The 23245-nt window shown below is 39.0% G+C and overlaps 2 protein-coding genes and 1 pseudogene across 2 annotated transcripts; 1 reads left to right on the plus strand and 2 right to left on the minus strand.

Annotated features, from left to right (window-relative positions):
* Positions 1–562: 562 nt before the first annotated feature.
* LOC105041420 (bet1-like protein At4g14600) lies at positions 563–7777 on the minus strand. The gene is made up of 4 exons (XM_010918393.4): positions 7622–7777; positions 7387–7510; positions 2439–2495; positions 563–980 (listed from the first exon to the last, which is right to left on the minus strand). The coding sequence occupies exons 1-4, from the start codon at positions 7660–7662 to the stop codon at positions 819–821; spliced, it is 384 nt and encodes a 127-aa protein (XP_010916695.1). The 5' UTR covers positions 7663–7777; the 3' UTR covers positions 563–818.
* A 2855-nt stretch (positions 7778–10632) lies between these two features.
* On the plus strand, positions 10633–11385 carry LOC140856552 (uncharacterized; annotated as a pseudogene).
* Positions 11386–11464: 79 nt separating this feature from the next.
* On the minus strand, positions 11465–18398 carry LOC105041418 (GEM-like protein 1). Its single transcript, XM_010918392.4, has 4 exons — positions 18073–18398; positions 17762–17863; positions 12453–12724; positions 11465–11881 (listed from the first exon to the last, which is right to left on the minus strand). Exons 1-4 carry the CDS (start codon positions 18257–18259, stop codon positions 11693–11695), a joined length of 750 nt encoding a protein of 249 aa, XP_010916694.1. The 5' UTR covers positions 18260–18398; the 3' UTR covers positions 11465–11692.
* Positions 18399–23245: the final 4847 nt, after the last annotated feature.

Below are 23245 nucleotides of genomic sequence, written 5' to 3' on the forward strand. Positions count from 1 at the left end.
CAACAAGAGATCAACCCGTGAATTGGAATATAATCCATACTTCCAAAATAGTGAATATATTGGCATTAACATGTGATGCGAATTCCCGCCAAATTCTTATTCCACCGCTATTGAGATCTGCTGGGTAGGCAAACAAAAAACCAGATTTTTTTATCATACGTATGGTTTTGGCTTGGTCGACTAGTAAGTAGCTCATCAAGTTTCTGTTCTAAGTGGGAACCAAGACTGAAAGAGCAAGGAAGCTGAAAGATCAAGTTTTGGATGCAATTGATGTACAAATATTAAAGGTCTCTGTTTGCAACATACCTCGTAGCCTCTCAATGAACTTTAATACGAGGAATTGCATCCACCAGTCATAGCCAAATCTGAAACAGTCATGATTTCTGAGTCTCCTATCGCATGCCGCATAACCTAAAATTTTTCTGTAAGCCTCTAGTTTTCCATATTTATATTTCATTTTTAACTCAAGAAGATAGAGGTACAGGAAAAATATTCGTTTGAGACAGCCAGATTTAGTTGGTGCGCACAACTAAAGACAATAAAAGCACTCGCAACTGGAAAGTTAAACAACCAGAGATCTGAGCTACTTTCATATATTTAATTACAGGATCATATATGTCCCTGTTCAGGTCAACACGATTCAACATTTGAAAGCTCAATGCTGCCCACCACCCCTTCCAATTCTTTTACACCAGTATTCTCTCTCCTGTTAATATAAAAGCACACCTAAACCCAAATACCTCATCAACTCCAGAGCAATACATCGAAAACCAGAGAAGAATCAAATCATCATCCATGTTACCTTCCATCTCCTTTCCTCACCTTCTAGAGAATTTGGATAGCAGATAGACTACAAAGAAACAGAAGAGAGCAAACAGAATTACATGGACTACATGGTTAGAGCCCTGCTGGATGATGCTTTTGTTCATCCTCCTCATATTGTTCTTCACTGCAGCCTGAGCTTTTATAAGAGTCATTTGCTGTTTAAAAACACAAGAATTGCACGTGTTATCATTTTATAACAAATAAGTTCTCTCAACAAAAAGAAACGTAAAAAAAAAAAGATGAAGATGATATATGGATTTTGTCACTCATATGCACATGGTTTCATGTGCCACAAAAATGATCTGGGATTAATTGACCATAAAGAAATACTTCTGAAGTTCAAAGCAAATAGATGGACTCAATGAGAGCCCTACATTAGTATAAAAGCAAAGGAAACCTTCCAAGCCACTAAATCTGATGCACATTGGTTGGTATGCTTCAAACTTCAGATTGGAATTAAAAAAAAAAAAAAAAATACTGGCATATGGCAACCATTAGACAGAGCAGTCACTAGAGACAGAAAATATGAAGTTTCTCGTGAACACTTAAGACAGATTCCTCAATCATGAAATATACTGCAAGTTTCCAATTGTCACCTAACTTTAGACAGATTTCTCATCAAATGACTGACCGTTCTCACTTTTTTGGGTTATATAATTTTGTTGCTGTATAAATATCACAATTAAATTATCATATTTATGATTTTTATGCATAATTCATGCACAACAAACTGAATGACAATTGCCATATTTTGTTAAACAATATAAATTCCTTCCCAAAAAATTAAACAAGATTATGAGAGGAGGTCAATTTTAAAAACCAAGTGAAACAAGATAACTTATCAGAAGTTGACACCAGTCAAACAATATGACAATGGCATCGAAAACAAAGATCCCAAAATTACCACTTCATTTATGAAGGAACCAACATATATATTGCAAACGAACAACTACAATTTTCCATCTGATATTAATACAGGTTGATTGTTACAAACAGCCAAAAAGGGAAGCATAGATAATAAAGGTTCATGTGCATGGCCAAACAAAAAATTCACTAACTTAAAAAAGAAATATCTGAACATAATATAAATACTATCAATCAACGATTTTTTCTTTACTAAATAATATATAATTTATAATATCAGTAATGCAATATGAAAGAATGATTAATCTTTCAAGAAATATATAAATTTTATTTGTTATAGTATTTGTCATCTAAATTTTCCATCTGATATGAATACATGTTGATTGTTGCAAACAGCCAAAAATGGAAGCATAGATAATAAAGGTTCATCTGCATGGCAAAGCAAAATTCACTAATTTAAAAAAGAAATATCTGAACATATTATAAATGCCCATCAATCAAAGATTTTCTCTTTACTAAATAATATATAATTTATAATATCAGTAACGCAATATGAAAGAATGATTCATCTCTCAAGAAATACATGAATTTCATATGTTATAGTATTTGTCAAGGATAGGAGTGAATTTTGTAATCAATTTTTAAATATAAATGTATAAATAAGCAATTCAATGAGAGAGAAATAGGCATATACATTGACTAGTATCATTCAGTGCACGAACAGCTAATTTAATTGATAATTGTATTACCAATTGAGATATGAAGTCATTCTGGAACCTTGCTTCCGTTTCTATTTCTTGTGCTACCTGCAATATCAAATTTGAGCAAACATTTGATGAACAAGGAAACAGAAAACTTCAAACTGAAACTCATGACACATGCAAAGAAGAGTACTAATAATGCATGACATAGTAATTAAAAAGAATTACTAAGAATAAGAAATGTGAAATGAGCAATTGCCAAAACATTTCTCCTGAGCACATATATAATCGCTACAGGAGCTGAAAAAGAGACATGATTTTCTAGGAAAAACATAATTTCTAAATAGATGTAGTTCTGGAAACACCAAATCCCAGGCTATGACCTTGAGATGACGCCCTCAACCAAGACAGTCATGTATTGAACAAAACTAAATGGGCCATGACAGGAAGGGTTATGTGGAAGTCAATGCAGGTCAGTCTTGCTTCCTTTTATTCTTGCCCCAGTCCAACTTCCAATACCGTGCCCAACAAACTGGGCCCCTCTTCTCACTCTTGCTTCCCGATCCCACACGTAGGCCTACCAGCTCTAGAATTCCTCCCTATTCAAGAAGATTGATGACTAAATAGGCCCGATTTTACCAACACTCCTTCCCAAATTCCTTTGCTAAAGATATTATTCTACCGCTAGAAGTAAACTCCTTTAGACAAATGGCTGATCAACCTGACATGTCTCAAATATATGTCCACTCCAGTGATATCAAAGGCGCCAAAAGGTGAGCCTCAAGCTCTCAGGTGAGGCGCCAGAAAGGGTCATTGTCCCTTGATGCTTCAGACGATGCCCCCTCACTCAGGCGCACGCCTTTGATGCCTTTTAGAGTTTTTCTCAGTAAGGCGAGGTGCTTGCCTTTGGCGCCTCAGTGAACTCTACAATTATTTTTTTAATGGTTAAAAAGTATAAAAAATCCTAAAAGTCCACTCATTTAACTTCTTAGCTCTATTACTAACAGGGGGTAAAATGGTCAATTAGTATGAAATTAGTTTTGACTTTAGTGATTTAGGATTTTGTAAACGAAAGAAAATTGAGAGGAAAGGGAGACTATTAAGGACCACAGAAGATTGTCGAGGAAATGAAGGCAGAAGGAGACCACTTTAGGACTATTTATGTTTTCTGTTTTATTTATCAGGCTCCATTGATGAACTTTAGGGCTTGTTATATTTTCTATTTTATTTATGAATTTAGAGCTGCCTATGGTTTGTTATCATATACTTTACCTTGAGCTAGTTGAGCATTTTACTATTTTATATATGTTTTATGCTTACATTATTAATTATATGGTAATTCATATTACAATAGTTATCTCTAGTTGTTATTTATTTATATATCATATTTTTTTATTTTTTTTCAATTTTAGCACCTTACTTCACTCAGGCAAGCACTTTTTTCGTGCCTCTCGCCTCAAGCGCCTTAAGGGCTCTAGACCCCCCAAGCGCCTTAAGGGCGCCTTTCGCCTTTGACTACATTAGTCCACTCTCCAAAGGTTCAAGAAAAGTGCATTATAAAGCGGAAGCACTAATGAAGTTTAATTACAACCCCCCTCCCCCCACCACACACACAAAAAAAGAAAAAAAAAAGAAAAAGAAAGAGAGCCCTTCCCAAGCTCCTCAAAGAGAAGCCAGCTCTTGTAGCCTTCAGTCCCCACCAACATCATTTATTTCATAAGGTAACAAGCCTAAGAGCCCAAGCTTAAGGTATTCTGAATCTCTGATTTGAGGCCAGGAAGTGGATTGAGCACAAGGAGTACTGGGGCACTTTTTAAGCCTTGATAACCTTGTCCATGACTTCCCCTCAAACTTCATCTATGTCACCAGACATTTGCACATCTCCTGCACTCACCAACTCATGGCAGTTGATAATTAACTCCAGCATGACACACCCATCCACGCTGCATTTTGGTCTTCCATAACAAATTCATCAAGTTATTCTATTGTTGCCTTCTCAGGATGAAAAGTTTCAAATAGTAACAGATCGTGTAAAATGAAATGCATTTTGAACTGAGTATGTCAGATTAGTCTTTTCCAACAACTATCATCTTAAATTCAAATTTTTGGAATGCTGCTATGAGCCAATGCTCAGTTTATGCCCTGAATCAACGTAAACAATTTATTTTTATTCTTCTTTTAATGAACTTTTATAATTACTATTAACCAAGATGGTGTTTAAGACAAAATCCCATACTCTGTCCTCCTCCATGGATATCTCAGATCAGCCCTTGCAGGCCATAAAGTTAGATCAATCCCATTTTTTGGTTAATTTCTTTTTTCACCTGGATTGAACTAACCAGAGCTTTAAGCTTGATATATACTCTTTAAGAGCTTTTAAATTGTTAGAACACATCTCAAAATTCTGCAGATATAATCTTGTGGAAATCATCCCTCACAAACAAGGAAACTCACTCAATTCCATGACTTCAATCCCAGACTTGTTGTGTACAACTAAACACTACCCTAACTAATTGGCTAACAACCACTTAACACAGTACCTATAACTTCCACTATCAGAGAATGTTCTATCACTTATGTGACAAATAAGCCAAATAAAAACCCATGCGTAGCTGCAGGATAGAGAAAAAGATAGGCCCACTTCCAAGCCACCTCCCTTACCCTTTTTGACCCAAAAATTCTATTAATCATTCCACCAAAAATTACATGCTTAACCATGGCTTGGGCTGGAAACGGGCCGGGCTGGGCCGGAAACGGGCAACACCTCCACCCGAGCCGGTCCGAAATATTTTTTCGGGCTTCGGGCCGGGCTTAGGCCCAAAAATATTTTAAAATTTAAGGCCCGAGCCTAGTCCAAATCCAATCGGGTCGGCCCGAGCCCACACCCGACCCCATGACTCCCCTCCCCCTGCTATCCCAGTCCTCCTTTACTTCGCCCAAACCCCATGTCTCCTCCCCTTTCTTCCCTTGTGCACTGTCTTCCTCCTCCCCCTCCACCGTAAGTACCCAACCCGGCACCATCATCGTTGGCGCCGGCCTCGCCACCGCAACCCACCTCGCCGCCTCCTCCATTCCCTTCCTCCTCGAGGCCTCTAATGCCGTCAACGGTCGCATCCGCACCGACTACCTTGACGGCTTCCTCTTTGACCATAGCTTCCACATCTTCCTCACCACCAATCCTAAGGCCTACCGCCTCCTCGACTACCCCACCCTTCATCTCCGCCCCTTCTACCCTGACGCCCTCATCTACCAACCTCACCGCTTCTATCATATCGCCAACCCCTTTTGCAGCCCCCCTCACGTCCTCGCCCCCCTCCCTAACCCCATCGGCTCCCTCCCCGACAAGCTCCTTATTGGCCTCATCTGCTTCCAAGCTGCCTCTCTCCCAGACTCCATCCTCTCTGCCCCCGAGTCCCCCATCTCCGTCTACCTCCGTGCCTCCAGCTTTTCCCCCGCTATCATGGACTGCTTCTTCCGCCCCCCTCACCGGTATTTTTTTCGATAGAAGACCGATGTCGGCAATGGCTGATGGGGGAAGACGGAAGACCAGCATCGAGGGAAGACGGAAGACGGAAGACGAAAGGCGGGAAGAGGGATTTTAATCATCCTGAATTCTGATATTCGGATGCCGGACGGACACGAACCAGAGGCTAGGGCTCTTCAAGTTGGAGGTAAAGTGACGAACAAACAGACGACATTAAGCCTTATATTTGGGCTAATTTGACTAAAACAATTAGCTAAAGCTAACTGGCTAATTGACTGATCAGACTGAACTAATTTGAGTAGGAAATTGGATTTGGACCGAATATTCGGACTACAGATTGGACTGGAATTCGGACTTGGACCCGGATCCAGACCTGAACCGGAACAAAGGTATGACCAAGCCCGACCCGAAAAATAAATGGACCCTATATTTAGGCCCAAGGCCGGTCTGAATTGTTGCAAACCTAGCTCAAAGCTCGATCCGAAGTCGGCCCGACTCAAGCCTAGTTCCAACCCTAACCATGGCTCTGCTCATATCCCACTTATGTAGTCACCTAATCATGTTCCATGCTACCATGCTTTTAGTGGCCCCATCAGCCTGCTCCTCTCAGAGCACAAACAACCTACAGCCACCAAAACTTCATGCTGACCTGTTCCCTCCGCACTCTTTACCCACACCCCTTTGATTACCATCTCTCGCTCTTCCACTTGTAATGCCTCTTTTAATTCCATTTAATGACATTCTCTTTTATTATTTTTACTTGGAAGAAACTATACAATGTTTTGGATGTTTAAGTTTAAAACACAAGAACAACACTTTATTGTCTATGGTATAAGGTTGATGCTGTTAAGATTTCATCTTCTCACAAGAACCTTTAGATTTGAACCTCTCAAAACTGAAAGGGGGGAATCATGTGAACGTGAAGCACATGTAAAAGATGTTCAGAATAACCTCTATACTTGAGAATTAATGAGCAATCATTATTTATGGTTTTAATTCTGGACATGAGACACAAGAAGAGGCAAAGAAGAGAAGAATCCTGATGAAGTTAACTTTAGTTTTAAACATTCACGGAAGACCACCATGAAGAATTTGGGGAATGATAGGAGCATACTACAATATGCGCATAATTTATCTCTCAGTTCTGCAGACCTCTAGCGGAACCATTTTGCCATTTGAACCATATCTGCTCCAATGCGCAGCAAAAACTAAAAATGAACAAAATAATTCATTCACGCGATTACATATGCGGCCACCATTAACACTAAGATATTCAAACACAAACAACATCCTCATCCTGGGTTTAATTGTTCGATTCCAAGAATGTTTAGGTCCCTAACTTTGGCTTCTTTCTTTTAAATCAGGGGATCTAACAAGAAGAGTGCAAAAAAATCCAACCTATATAAAAGATCGAGAAGAGAAATCAAATCAAACCTATCATATGAAATTGCAAGCAAAAATCAACAGAAACTCCAAAAAAAAAAAAATCAAGAAAAGAAAAGAAAAACTCACGCCTTTCAACAGCCGAATCTTTTTGTGGAGGCCTGAGATCTCCTCGTCCAAGTCCGCGTGCATAGGATCGATCCGCAACTGGATCTCGTCCGAGCTAGCCGCAGGCCTCGAGATGAGGCCTTCCCTGCGATACCAACCCCACAAGAAGCGAATTTAGGGGATTATAGGTTATTTAACGAAAGAAAATTCGCGAAATTCCCATAAGATAGATGGAGAAAGGGAGGGAGAGAGAGACCTGGATCGAAGAGGACCGGAGCCATAGACTGGATTCGCCATGACAAGGTACGGAAGAACACCGATCGTCCTCGGAGAAAAATAGAATGGAAGAATGAAGGCTAGGAGGATTTATCTGGGGGAAAGAGACGGGTTCCGCCGTGCTGGTTCGATTGGTTCGGATCGAGCCCGGCGGCATGGACCGTCTAGACCGCGACGTTCCGAGTTGGTTAATTTGAACCGGTTCCGGCAATGTCCACCTTGATTTCGAGATCCTAAATATAGGGCAAACAGCAGACAGCCCAACAGTTGACACTGTTGTTAGAGAGAGAAAAATGGATTATTTTTGGAGTGAAGCGGTTTAGTTTGCAACTAATTATGATTGCAATGGACAGTAGAATCGTGGATGAAAGGGTCATGCCACATAGAGTGCATTGGATCTCATTACACACCTCCATTTCAACTTAAGATTGCATTAACTTGTTTGATTAGTTTTTTTCTCTTTTAGAGTGCTATGAAAGTAGATGCTAAAGCAATTGAAAGTAGGTAATAATGACTTGGGTACAAATCTAGCCCTGATCGATTTCATTTGCTGGGGTTTGAACTCTATGGTATAATAATATGAAGGGATTATTTATCCAAATTAAGTCCTAAACATTCATTTAGGGTTTGCTGCGGGTTTGGACTTTGGGAGATAAAAATATGAATGGATTATCTATCCAAATTAAGTCCCATTGGTGTTAGAGGGGCTTCCTTTGTCACTAGTCCACCTCACCATGATGATATTGTGCTACAAGCCCTAAATCATTTAAAATGTGACGCACATGGTCTAGATAAAGAAAAAAATCTTAAGGTTACAATGTTCATGGACCTAAGAAATTTTTGCCTCCTTATATTGTTGTGCACCTTTCTTTTATAGGAGATGGTCATATAAATGAAATTGATTATCTATATTATATGCTAAACATCATTGGCATTAGAGAGGCCTCTTCGTTCATGAGCCCAGCTATGATGATTGTGCTATAGACCATAATTTATTTTAAAATGTTAAGTATATAAATTAGTGACAAATGAACAAGAAGTCAAAAGTATGACATTGCACTAATACTTATCTAGCTTAAAAGAAAAAGCAAAAATCTTTTTATTTTTGGTATTAAAAAAATAGGCTTCTTCTTTCATTAGCCACTAGCTATAATGATTGTGCTGTAAGCTCCAATTCATTTTAGAATGTCAAGTATATGAACTAGTGGCAAATGATTCAGAAGTCGAAAGTATGACATTGCACTAATACTTATCTAGCTTAATAGAAAAAGCAAGAAATTTTTTGATAGTAAAAAGGTAGGATTATTTTTTTTTTTTGGGTACAAAAAAAGTAGGAACTTTTAAAAGTGACAATTTACACACTATTAAGCACGAGATAGGCAAACATCCGAATGTCAATCATTACCTATCTTGAGATCGATTTCCTTTGATATACAACCACACATGCACAACTGTAAAAACATTAGTCATTTCTCACGACTAGCACAATCTTATTTTTATGCATAGCTTTAAGAAATTTAAAAACTGACAAATTGATTGACGACTAGATCTCAAAAGCTTAAATTATAAGAGACTGAATCAAAAATATATATTTAGCCTTAACGATCTCAAACTAATTATTTCAGTTGATATAAATGGATTATTCTGAGATATTGGCTGGGATATTATTGAGATTTTGAATGTCTCAGTTTCATAATTTCCTCATCTTCCATCTTGATTGGGATAAACCAAGATCTAAGTTCACCTCAGCATTGCTGCCTAAGTTGGCTACTGACAGGTTGGTAACAGCATTTTTTTTGTTTTTGGTAAGTGGTGACTCAGCATTTAAATTTTTAGAAGACATAAGAAATAAGAAAAATGATAGGGCCCATGAGATCTCATGCCTACTGATGCTAGAGATTTTAGTTCTCATTAACGTAGTTATATACGACACTCAGAAAAAAGAGTAGGTGCCCTTCCAAACAAACACGAGGGTAATGTGAAGCATCTCTACTGGACTCTGCTTCAAGGGCAGCCAAACCCCTCCTTTCTTTATCACTTGCGCGGAAAGCACCATCAGTCATATTTGTCTTTTGACTCTGACTAAAGTTCCGACGTACTTAGCGATCGGTATGGAGAGCTTTGGCGCTAACAAATTCAACACTTCAATCTTTTGAAATCTCTCATCCAACCTCTTAATCCTGTCAATGTAAATTTTATTTTTTTGATGTAACATCTTACCTGTTTGCTTAACTCTACTATAATAAAGGGACTAACCTGAACAGTAAGAATTATGAATACTCGTGGTACAACTCAGAGTGAGGAGACATTTTGTATGTTTGGATTGTAATACATGTAACAGTTGCCAGGTCAGTCTTCTCTTCCCCTTCTATCAGCCCTTTTATCTGAAATGAACTGGGAAACCTCAAATGCGTTTGGTAAAAATTTCAAATTTGGAGGGCAAACAGCTTGATTGAACTCATTGCAACTCAACATGGCTTGATCTTTTGGTGGAGTCTACTTCTCTCTCCTTCTTCCCCTTTCTAGTATTCTTACATGTAATTGGGTGTCAGTTACTTCTATTTAAAACTTGGTTATTGAAATTTTCAGCGACACATTTTTCATGAATTTATACAGAGAGCTGGTAATATCTGATCCTTTAGTACTTGCAGTAAGCTTTTGCTAATTTCAAATTCTTTATCCTTGCTATTTTTGACACAGTATGTTCAAGGAAAAAGTTGACAAATTTGTTGTTCAACTTACATCACTGCAGACGGACCATTGCATTACATTAATGAAATAAGCAGCTTAATTTTTAAAATTGTTTAAGAAAAATTAATAAAGTTTTTGAAGATACAAGTTTGCCATTTAACAAATGCCAGTATGTTAAAGGTTTCTGAAACTAGTAGTAAAACGTTCAGAAGAAAGATAATGAAATAAATTGGTTTTAACTGCGAAGGGTTTCTTTGTGATTCTTGAAAAACTAAAGACTAAAATGACGTGAATGTCAACTTTTGGACTAAGGTAGTAGTTTCTGTAACCCATTCAGTATAAGCATGGTTTGCTGACATACAAATACCAACATCTTACACATCTTTGCTTGCTGATATTAACAGAACATCTTTACTTTTTAAGGACAAAAGATGACGTGGCAAGTTTTTTTCCTTATGATAACACTACATCCTTATAATTTTTTAATGCTATGCGAGCATTGGTGTTATACCATTCTAATCATGCTTCTGTTGAACCACCTCAAATTAATGATAAGCTTTTCTGTCTATGGTGCTTTGAACAGAAATTTTATGTCAGAAGAAGAGCAAAAGATGAGAGAGGAACTCAAGAATGATATAGAAAGGGATTTGGAAGAAGAGATCAAAGATGGTATACGCCAACTTGCTCTCCACTTACACATATAGCTTGTATCAACACAATAAAGACAGGAGCAGGCCAAGTTCATCAATGAACAACACCAGACAACAATCAGACCCCAAAAATGAAGTCCACACGGAGGTGAATATAACCAAAAAAATGGAATGAATGCAAGATTGAAATATTTTAAAATAAGCAAGATGCTCTCAATATTGTTAGATACCAAAGCTCTCGATCCGAAGATAAGCAAGGAAGGACAAGCTGTGGCATCTAGCAGTTTGATTGGTTGAGGAACTCAGTTAAGGGAAGAGATGGGTCATTGCCATTGGCAAGAAGCATAGCAATCTGCATGAGAGGAATTACAACAAGCCATCTAAATTGGTATGGAAATATTAAACTGCAGGAACTGCTCAATAAACATATAATGATAAGCTCTTGTGAGATAAACATATGTAAAGATACAGGAAAAAAAGAATTATGTCCTTCAAATACTATAATCTTATTAACAAGCATGATGATCAAACATTGAAACTAGTTTATTTTTCACAAAATATGGCACAGTGAATATCTCTTAGCTATCAAAACATGGACACACACGAAGAATCATCCAGCTAAATCAATCACACGATATGTTTCTAGCATACTAAGGTATATGATGCACAGAGACTCAATGGGAACTGCAAATCCAAATCCATCAACATCACTAGGGTTGCAAGTTGGGAGCACCATGCACAGCCTCCTGTAAATTTTTTACAGCACTGTCATAGTTCACAAAACCCATGAACCAGAACTCATGGTTGTCAACAGACACAACCTGAATATATTTTTCTGCTGGATTTACTCTGCTTGCTGAAGGATTAACTGACCTTAGCTGATGCAGTGGAATTACCACCTGTTTGTATTCCAAGAAAAACCATCAGATAACGGAATACTAGTAAAAAATACAAAATTTGTAGTGTCTACTTTATTACACAAGGGAAGAACTGTAAAAAGTGGGATCCAAGTGCAGAAAGAACAAAGATACCAGCATCATATTGCATAAAGGGAAAACTAGAAGTTGCCCCAGTGAAGAAAATGAATAGATTGTTGGTGACAGTTATGCTAATGCAAAGCTTATTTTCTGCATGCAAAATTATTGTGACTTCAAATTAAGATATTTCTACACATTGAATGCTAACAAAAACTTAAATGCATCAACCAGGTAACTTGATCATGGGTTAAAAATCAAAGAGAAACCTAACCAAAGAATAAAATGAGAAGAACCATCTTGTAAGTGTTTAAAAGCTGTAACATTCAGTACATAAGATAACCACTCATCTCAAGTTCATCCATTACTAACATTCGCCTAAGTTATATAAAGCTGGTTATTCTAAGGAACATGCTGGTCCATGCTACAAACCAAAGAACAAATATTTTGCCGTGTACATGCTGGTGAACATACATAGACAACCTGGACAAAGTACCTTGTAATAGCTCCATTCAGTTTGGTCCCCAACTTTGTATGACAGAGGATTGTCACTACAAAATGCAAGTTTAGCAGTAGAGAGGTATAAAACTCCCATAACAGGCCCAGCAGATGTTGATAGATAGCATGCAAATGACCTTTTAAGTTTCTCTTCAGGAAGTGACTCGAAAGTCTGTTGGAATATTTTGTCATAACCACCTTCTGCTATGACCTTAGTCGTTTGAGCAATCCTCCCCATTGCTGCTTCTGTGACACTAGGTCCTGTTTTCACTGGATCAAGGAAGAATGTAAGCATCTTTCACAGTTAAAATATGATATGCAAAGTGCAACATTAGCCTGACCTACTAAAGATTTAAAAAACAAATACAAAATATGCTCCAACATGCTAAAACATAAGTGCCAAACAAGCATAAAAGAGCATGAATAATAAAAAACAGTGAAACTGATTTATTCAGCAAAGAGTTGGAATGTAAAATGATCAAGCTCCCAATTTATGCAATATCAAAAGTCATATTCAATATGTAAATCTGTTTCATGATTATGTACGTATATGCATATATACATACGCACATATGTGCCTGGATGCATGCATGCATGTGTGCATGCAAAATGTAAAATAATAAGCTCCCACTTTATGCAATATTTGAAGTTGTATTCGATATGTATATCTGTTTCCATGATTAAGCAAGAAAACTGATGGAATGTTGGTTTATATTTCATGTATGTGTATCTGTGCGTGCGTGCGTGTGCGTACGTGTGCGTGCGTGCGTGCGTGTGCATGTGTGTGTGTGTGTGTGTGTGTGTGTGTGTGTGAAGACAAGCATAAAAGAAAATGAATAATGAAAAAGACCAAACTGATTTATTCAGCAAAGAATTGGAATATAAAATGAATAAGCTCCCAATTTATTCGATATTGAAAGCTGTCTTCAAGATGTAAAATCTGTTTCATGATTAAGCAAGAATACTGAATATTGGTTTATATTTTATTATGTCTGTATGTATATATGTAGGTATATCTCTCAACTTATGCAACATTGAAAGTTGTAATCATCATAAGAACCTGGAGGTTCTTTGCTTGCCTGAACTGTAACTTTATCAAAATTAGTATGACCATTTATTCTGCAAAGGAGCTGAGATATGTGAACTTAGCTTTGTTTTCAATGCCATCTTAATCTCCTTTTGTCTCATCTGAATTAAAAGCAGCACAAAATGCCCACTTTTAGTAAGAATAAAGTGGATTGTCAATGCTTTATGTTTTACTGAAAATTCGTATTCATGTTGCTACTGCTTGGTACTCTTAACACCTTGACCAATATGATCATCTACCAAAACAAACAGTTGTACCATCTTAAGTTTTACATTGTTACTAAACAAGATATTCTACATGATATCTTACATATTGTATGAACTCATTATTTTTCTTATTTTTCCTTTTTACCATTTCTTGGCTTGTTTGACATGATTTTTCACATAGTTTGACTAAAAGTAATTGAAAGAGCGCACTCAAAAATGATGCTACATTTGCTGTTAACTAGCATTCCTATTTCATTGGATTTCTAAAATATTTACTTTTTCTATTTATTAACTGAATTCAAATTGAAACCATGAAAGTTAAAAAGAAACTTCTGAAATTACTGAAAGATTTTGGACCAGGCTAGGATAGAAACTTATAGTTATACGCTTCTTCAAAATAATCAGAGACATAAATTACTGTTTCACAATATTGCTCCTTTTACCTATTTTTTCTCTTTCTTCCATTTTGTTCCTCTTCACTTTTTTTTTCATTTGTCTTTTTTCAATTTTGTCCAGATGAATGTTTACATGCAAAAGAAAGCTCTTTTCAACTTGTGCTAACCTGAACCACCAACTTAGGTTGGTTTTAATAGTCGAACCATAATTCTCCCCTCTACTGATAATGTGGTCATCCCATTTTTGTACCAACAAAGTTTTTATTCCAAATATTTTCTTTATCATTCTGCTTTCAATTCCTGTTCCCATCACTCTAACTAATATCTTTAAACACTTTCTTTTTTGTAATAACCATCTTTTACAGGTCTATTATTTGCTTATCTATTTGTCTGTGCATATTCTCAAACTTACAAGAGGGCTAGAAGTGCCGGAACTCAAGGGTTTGGTGTTCCTTACGTCAGGCCTCACTTATTCCATCTCCCTATTAATAACAAGCCTTGTCACTATTCTCTTAATCCACCTAGCTCATTTTTTCCAAACAATAAATGCATGCTCTTTACTTCATTTGGCCTATTGGTATTCAGCATTCAGTCCACTTGGGCTTCCATGCATCCTATGTTCAATGTAACTTTACCTACCCATCTAAAGGAGGGTTATCACTCATTCCACACCATTTATTTTAGAAGGACCGTTAATTTGTCTCCAACAACTTCTCCATATTATATTGAACAATTTCTATTCATCATATAATAGATATTTTCGACCTCTTTAACATCCTTTTAATAAAAATTAGAAGTCATTTCTCTCATGAAGCTTCCCTATGCCATTGTTATCAAAGTACATACTAACCTTATAAGTCCTCTGCTACTTTATCCTTAAATGGCATAATTTCCAGCCTTCAGACAACATACTCATTCTGAACCATGATCTAAAGAGCCAGTCAGAATGAGTAATATGGAATGACATGCAGCGTAATAATGCCTTGCCAACAATGTAAACTACGGGTAGCGATGTTGACTTGGTTCAGATTCATGTTAAGTTGAGATATAGGCATTTCGATTAAACTGCCAACCTGAAAACAAGTCAATGATTAAGGAACTTGACCTGTTCATTATACAGGTACGACAGCCTGATCCCCTTAACCTACTTAATAAGAAAATAGGATTAGTCTACATCTAACATCATACGGTTAACCTGTTAACCTATCTTGACACACTTAAACACAAACTAACATAATTTAGCTAATATTAAACTAGCTACTCTAATAAAATGTCAATCCACTAATTTTATAACTAATTAGCCCCATTACTTCATATCATATTATATAGAAATAATTTTATACCTTGTTAAATTGTTTGACAATGATCACTTTCTCATCTGGGTTTCCAACACAATCATAAAATGGGTTAATAGGGCCGAATTGTCAACTCTGTAAATTCTTTCCACCCGTCCCTTTCGTAAGAACCCTGACCCGTTTAATAAATGAATTAATTTTGCCACCCTGTTTTCACCCAACCCCAAATTATGCCAATCCCAACCTGCTAACTTTGTGTCGCTTCTTGTAGCGTTAGCAGGTCAGGTCAAGGACTGCAATCAGTGCTGGCACATTGTCAATTGTGTGTCAATGCATTGCCCATGACAAGCCAACATTACATTGGCATGTGATGACTTAATCCATTTTCTAACTTCAACCTTATTTGTAGTATTTTTAGGTTCGCTCTTTCTCTATCTCCACCATGTGCATCTTTATGACACTTGGACTGATCTTTATACCCGACATTTTGATCCATCTAATAATGTGAGTATTATCATACTTCTATCATAATTTCCTTTTGAGCCTCAAAGGCATAGGAGATAAGAAAACACCAAAAAAAATCCACTCCATTCACAGCACATAAATTCCACGATCCCATCTCCTCCCATTCTACTATATGATGGATCCAAGACAGTGAAAATTCAGATTTAAATTCAGCCATGACTTTGGCGTCAGTTTCCATTAATGTATTTATTATCATCATTGGACATAGAAGTTCTGCATATTATTAGATGTTTGTCCTCCAAGGCTTTTCTTACAGTTCCAATTTCACGTTCAATTAAATTTTCACTTAGTCAATTCAAAAATGACCTTCCTTGCATTTAAAATTCAAAAAAAGAAAATCAAAATTTCCCTTTCAAGTCTCAAAGGTATAGTAGATCATAAAAACATAGATCCAAGTCAGCAAAAATGGACACAGTTAAGCATTTTTTGGCCATCAATTTCACAAATAATATAATTATGGCATATTGTGGTTCTACTTATTATTAGATGTTCGTCCTCCAATGCTTTCCTTCTATTTCCTTTCAAAAGTTGTAGGCCCTTGTCCGTTGCAAAATCACTGGAATTAAGCCAATAACCACCTTATGGCAATCAAATCCAACTTCCTAGTAGAGGTCCTATCAATTTCCCATAACTCACCAATATCAAGGGGGGAAAGATCAAAACTAATCACCCTTTTGCTTCCCCCCACCCCCCGCCCCCCAACGGGCGGTCCAAACCTTTTGAATTGTGGTGACAAATCCATCATTAGTTATCATTTTTTAATGTGTTTTAATTTGTTTTTCACAGAAACCCTTCAAAACAGGGTTTGCAGAATAATTGGGAAGTTCAAGTGAGAAGCATGCATGTTGAAAAATTGTAATAGACAATATCTTTTAATGTCCTCATAGAATATTTAAATATACATATTTTAGCTACTTTTTTTAAATATTCCCCCATCACCCTTCCTCTCTTGCCAACCAAATACTTGGAAAAATGTCCAAATCCAATTCTCATATACATGTCCTTGCAACAGTGGAGTACAAATGTGATACCAAAAGAGCTACTTGGTTGGATTAGAGTGAGATTCATCACACATGAAAGCAGTTCCTAGGTCAAAGTAAGAGTTCTGAGGCTGCCACGTGGTGGGATACTAAGGAATTGCAGAGCATAATAATGGCATGTAATGATCTTGGTTAACACCAGTGCCTTAAACACCAGTAAAGCCTAGGCAATTAGGTCTACAGATAAGGGTCATAACAGAGAATACTTTGAATTAGGTTACTTTGTCCCCACTGAGGAAGCGATAAACTTAGACTAAATCGTAATTGAGCAATAATTCATTGGACTTCCATTTTCTTAAGATACATCTTAGAACTCTAATATCTATATTAGCACCAAAACAGTCCACAAGGCCATTTTATCATTTCGCCAAAAACTTTGCAACTAGACTCAACCTCTTTCATGATCATCAGCATTGATCTTTCCAGCCTGCAATCCCAACCTTATAGGACAAAGTCGAATCACGTCCACTGTAGCTACTTCACATCTAAAACTTATCGAACTTAAAACAACTTACATCAAACTTCACTCATCCCACTAATGATTGATTAAAGTTAACCGAAAAGCAATTTTTTCATAAGTCTAACAATCTAAGTCTCTCGTTAAAGAAAATATTTATTATTGTTTTCTCCACAAATAACATCGAGCAGATTAAACACAAATGAATAATTCAAAAGGATAAATAGGAAAGCAAATTCGATTACATAGAAAGAGAAAAAGAGCCATTTTCTAAAATTAATTCATCTAAATCTGATACTCACAGTGCTGCCAAACATTCCCCGCCAAATCCTCGGTCTTCTTTGCCGCTTCCCCTACCTTCTTCCCCCACTTCCCGAGCACATCACGAACGGTGTCTATCGTATCTATTCATCATAGTCCACAAATAAATAAATAAATAAATAAAATAAAATGAAATAAAATGAAACAAAATCACACAAAATTAATCAAACCCTATACATCATTCATGAAATTAATCAAATATTCAAAAAGAACAACAAACGGGATAAACGAATCGCACAAAATTAAGTCTCTCTAGTCTCAGACCAAGGAACAGCAAAGAGAGAGGGCAGACTTTTGGAGGACGAGGCAACGGGGGCGGGGGTGACGTAGGGGTTGAACTCGGCCGGCATGGTGGTGGCGTGGGGGGCGGAGGGCGGCGGAGGGGGCGAGACGTCCTCCGGGTTGAGCGTGGGGTAGGGAGCGTAATCCGCCGAGTGCTCGCCTTCCGATTGCTTCTTGGGATTGGCGGTGGGATCCATGGCCGCCGGCGAGGAGACTCCCGATTGGTTGCGGAAGCGTCGGCCTCGTGGCGGTATCTGGGACTCTTCGAGAGGGGCGTTTTCCACGCGGCTTCCACGTCGAGATTATCCGGAACGAGAGACGACGGGTAGTTGATGAACCCTCGTTACTTCGATACCAAGCTGCGGTTTGAAATGGGTTGGCCCAAGTACAGCTTTGGACAGGCTGGTGGCTTGTGCACGTGCGTGTCGCAAACAGAATTTGTTTTGGGTCGCATCGCGCTGGAGATCACCTGCCAAATGACTGCTTAGTTAATCAGTCTAACACGGAAATTAGTAATTAGCACAGGATTAGCTGGAACCTCTCTGACACCATCAACTTACCCACATACTATATCAATCGTCGACCGTGATATCAGTCTGGTGAACTAAGCGGCGGTTTCACAGGTGATTAGTAGTGGTTGTGGTTTATCACGTTACTTTATAAATTGCACAACGTGCGAGATATAATATTTTTTTCTTTTTTTTATCTAGTCTTTAAGCAAATTTTAAAAATATAATAAATTGATTGTTCTTATTATGATCAATTTTCTGTTCGCCCGATGCCGGAGAAGAACACTCACAAAAGAAGTCTACACTGACTGAAGTTGTGTCCGACGGAGACCCTCTAATACTTAAGTCAGTGGAGAGTGATGAACAGCAGATAAATTTTTAGAGAGGCATGATATCTGTCCAAAAATTTCTTACCAATACTGTTCATTTACCTTTTTTTATAGACGAGTTGTTGGTAACCATTTGTAATGATCAGACATGTAGGTTCTGTTTATTCCAGCATTACACGATTGTCGTGTGGACAGTTGTGCCCATTAATGATCATGGTATATAGCTGTCGCACGCCTTCTGCACTGGCAATTTTTGATATGTCGATGTTATGTCGGTTGTTTGAGTGTGCCGATCGAATGTCGGTACTTGTAGGATCTCGAATGACTGTCGGTTCGTAATTCTGATATCGACTGGACATCGGCTGAAAAGTCGGTCGAGCATTCATAGTTGACTTGATCTGGCTAAGGGATCGATTGAGAGCATCCGAATGTTTGTCGGTGTGTCCGACTAATAATCAGATGTCCACATCCTTATCACTGACTGAGAGTCGAGTGACAGTGTTGTAATTTGGTTGAGACTCATTCTGCAATGTGAATCCGACGGTCCATCACAACCGTCGACATTCAGTCGGTCTGCCGATTGTGAATCGGTCTGGCTAATGATAAGTTGGAATTATATTATGGATGTGCTAAGGTCGGCATTGCTCATTCGCCAACTAGGGCTCGATGCCAAATATCAGCTATCCCGAGATTGTACGGTACTCCACTGTTTGACTAGGAATTGATCCCAAAGGTCGGGTAGTTGTCGGGATTAAGAGCTAGACAATCAGGGCTCAGACAATATGCTGGCCGACCCTTCAATTGAAATCATCAGGCTGGGTCGGAGAATCATCGGTTATGTCGAGTATGGGTCGGACAAAATCAGATATCCTAATAGTTGCCCCCACTCCCAAGTTCAAGGTGACTCATTACCTTGGACGATGGATGTATCTTCTGTCATGATTTGTCATCGAATTCTGCGATCATTTTTATTGACAAGGAGTTAGAATGAGAAAAAAAATTTCTATTGAGGACCAAGTTAGAATCGGCCAAGGCTGAAGCAAAATTGGCTAGAGCTGAAGTGCCAACTCTTTTTCCTTTCTTTTCATGCTTGTGTGGTTGGATATTCACCATGTTGGTGGTCGTCAATTATTTACCGATCGGAGTCGATCTTTTACCAATCGAAGTCGGTCTTTTATCGACCGAAGTTGGTTTTTGGTCCTTTCCAGACTTATCAATCCGGAGATTGATATTGACTTTGGCCCTTCGGGGCTTGAGCTAGAGCTCATATTTCTTTCGATTGACTAGGAGTCAGATTGTGACCCTTCGGGGCTTGAGCTTGAGCTCGTATTTCTTTTCGACTGACCAGGAGTTGGGTCGTGATCCTTTGAGGCTTGAGTCGGAGCTTGTATTTCTTTTCGATCGATCAGGAATCGGATCATGGCCCTTCGAGGCTTGAGCTGGAGCTTGTATTTCTTTTCGACCGACTAGGAGTCGGATCGTGGCCCTTCGAGGCTTGAGTCGGAGCTCGTATTTCTTTTCGACCAATCAAGAGTTGGATCGTGGCCCTTCGGGAGTTGAGTCGGAGCTCGTATTTCTTTTTGACCGATCAGGAGTCGGACCGTGGCCCTTCGGGACTTGAGCCGGAGCTTGTATATCTTTTCGATCGATCAGGAGTCGGATCGATGTGTAGATAAATCGATGAGTCGTCGACAGCATATCAATCTTGTAGATAGTCGAATACATAAGTGTTGAAAACCGAACATATTTCTTCAAATATATATGCATTGTAAGACATCTTTATTGATATACTTGTAGATTTGTCTTGTCGTCGCTTTGTAAATGATGCCTCTCCAGAACTTGCCCCCAGTTTCTTTGTCAGCCTGAGATCATGTGGATTATGCCTGCAGTTGGTCGGTTGAAAATTTTTTTAGTCGGTGGCAAGGGTTGCTCAGCAACAATTTCAGGTTATCGACTTTGGACAAATTTCTTGAGATACTCTCTATGGATGAGGGCCTCAATTTCATCCTTCAATTGGATGCATTCATCGGTGTCATATCCATGGTTGCAGTGGAACCAACAATATCTATTTCGATTGCAGGAATGTGGTGGAGCCCGCATCGATGGAGGCCTTCGAAGATAGCTTTCCTTCTCGATCTCCATAAGGATTTGAGATCGAGGAGTCACAAGCGGATTATAGTTGTTGTACTTATAGTTTGGATTCCTCAAACTCGACATCGATCGTTGTCGAGAAGGCTCCTTTTCGAACCATCGCTGACCCGATCCTTCGTCGGTCTTCTTTTTCTTGGAAGTTCCTCTACCTTCCCTGTCATCTCGAGCAGCGACAGCTCCTTCTGCTTGGATGTATTTCTGCATCCGAGCGAGGAACTCAGAAAATAACTTTGGCACCATTTTGTCTAGGGAATAAGTGAAGCGTGATTGGCATTGTCCCTAGCTCGCGGCCACCATTGTCATGTCTTGGTTCAAGTCGTAAACATCTAACATGGCGACGTTGAAATACGCCACATAGTCTTTAAGAGATTCTCCTTCTCGTTGCTTGATGGAAAAGAGACTAGTAGAGTTGCGGGGCATCTTCCTGCTAGTACGGAAGTGCACCGTAAACTATTAACTTAATTGGTCAAAAGAGTGGATGCTCTTCGGACCAAATCCCGAGTGCTAAGCTCGGACCGCCTTCCAAAGAGTTGTCGAGAAGGTCCTGCAGAGTAAGGTGTCGATCGCACTCTAGATCATCATGAAGACTTTATAGCTCTCCAAGTGGTCGATGGGATCGATGGAGCCATCGTATGGCTCCACCCACGGCACCTTGAAACGAGCTAGAATAGGCTCATCTTGAATGCATCAAGTGAAGGGTGACGTCGAGTGGATGCCCAGATCGTTGAAGAACCTGCGGCCATCTACTTGGACCTGTGTAAGTCGATGGTCAAACTCCCTCAGTCTGCGCTCATAGTCATTGAGTCGTTATCGTTGGGATGCTCCGGGCACAGAATCTTCTCCAGAAGAACTTGAAGGGGAAGAACTCGATGATGAGCGAGGATGCTTTCCCTTCTTTGCACTATGATGGTGAGAGGGAGAAGACCGTCGCTCTTTGTGGCCGGCACACTGAGAGTGCCGGGATGGTTGAGGCTCAACATGGGATTATCCAGCTTGTCATTGTTTAGGGGGTGGAGAAGGTGATCGTCGCGGTGCACGATGACTGTGCCTTGATAGCATCTGGTGCAGTGGTGATTCTTTCGATGCTGGCGGCTGTTGTTGTTGCTGTTGTTACTGTTGGAGGCTATGTACCGCCTCTGCTAGCGAGGTAACTTGCTGCACCAAAGCAGTAAATTGTTGGGCGTCTACTGTGACGACCAGACGAGAGGTGCTGGGTTCCACTAGTGGTGGTAGAGAGTGGACGAGAGGTGCTGATTTCATCGGTGGTGGTTGAGGGTCTTCCCGATGGGGAGACTGTCTGGCGAAACCGATGGAGAGCTGTGCTCTTGTTTTTGCCATGATTTCTTATAGCCACCCCTATCTGGTATGTCAATCTATTGCGACCAACCTCCTGTTACGTCCTTGTCGAAAAAGAACACCTGCAGAAGAAGTCCATGCTGATCGGAATCATATCCGATAGGGATCCTCCGATACTTAAGTCAGTGAGGAGTGATGAACAGCAGATAAATTTTTAAAGAGGCTGAATATCATCCCAGAAATCTCTTACCAATGCTGTTCATTTATCTTTTTTTATAGACGAGTTGTTGGTAACCATTTGTAACGGTCAGACACGTCGGTTCTGCTTATTCTGGCATTACACGATCATAGTGTGGGCAGTTAATGCCCATTAATGATCATAGTATATGGCTGTCGCACGCATTCTGTGCTGGCAGTTTCTGATATGCCGATGTTATGTCAATTATTTGAGTGTGCCGACCAAATATCGGTACTTGTAGGATCCTGAATGACTGTCGGTTCGTGATTCTGATACCGACTGGACATTGGTTGAAGAGTTGGTCGAGCCTTCACAGTTGACTTGATCTGGCTAAGGGGTTGATTGAGAGCATCTAAATGTTTGTCGGCGTGTCTGGCTAATAATCGGATGTCCACATCCTTATCACCAACTGAGAGTCGGATAACTGTGTTATAATTTGGCTAAGACTCATTCTGCAATGTGAGTCCGATGGTCCATCGCAGTTGCCGACATTCAGTCGGTCGGCTGATTGTGAATCGATCTGACCAATGATAAGTCAGAATTATATTATGGACGTTCCAAGGTCAGTGTTGCTCATTCACCAACTAGGACTCGGTGCCAAATACCAGCCATCCCGAGATCGTATGGTACTCCACTGTTTGACTAAGAATTGATCCCAGA

The sequence above is a fragment of the Elaeis guineensis genome, chromosome 3, assembly GCF_000442705.2.
Source record: "Elaeis guineensis isolate ETL-2024a chromosome 3, EG11, whole genome shotgun sequence".
Lineage (NCBI taxonomy): Eukaryota > Viridiplantae > Streptophyta > Magnoliopsida > Arecales > Arecaceae > Elaeis > Elaeis guineensis.

Bases quoted from the DNA above. Each gene is read 5' to 3' on its own strand.
- LOC105041420 (XM_010918393.4), bottom strand. From the start codon at position 7,662: ATGGCGAATCCAGTCTATGGCTCCGGTCCTCTTCGATCCAG. The intron at 2,496-7,386 runs GTGAGTTTTTCT...TTGATATTGCAG, and splicing joins AGATTCGGCTGTTGAAAGGC to GTAGCACAAGAAATAGAAAC. The intron at 981-2,438 runs GTAATACAATTA...GTTTTTAAACAG, and splicing joins ATGACTTCATATCTCAATTG to CAAATGACTCTTATAAAAGC.
- LOC105041418 (XM_010918392.4), bottom strand. From the start codon at position 18,259: ATGGATCCCACCGCCAATCCCAAGAAGCAATCGGAAGGCGAGCACTCG. The intron at 17,864-18,072 runs GTCTGCCCTCTC...TATGATGAATAG, and splicing joins CGTTGCCTCGTCCTCCAAAA to ATACGATAGACACCGTTCGT. The intron at 12,725-17,761 runs GTGAGTATCAGA...TCCTTGATCCAG, and splicing joins GGGGAATGTTTGGCAGCACT to TGAAAACAGGACCTAGTGTC.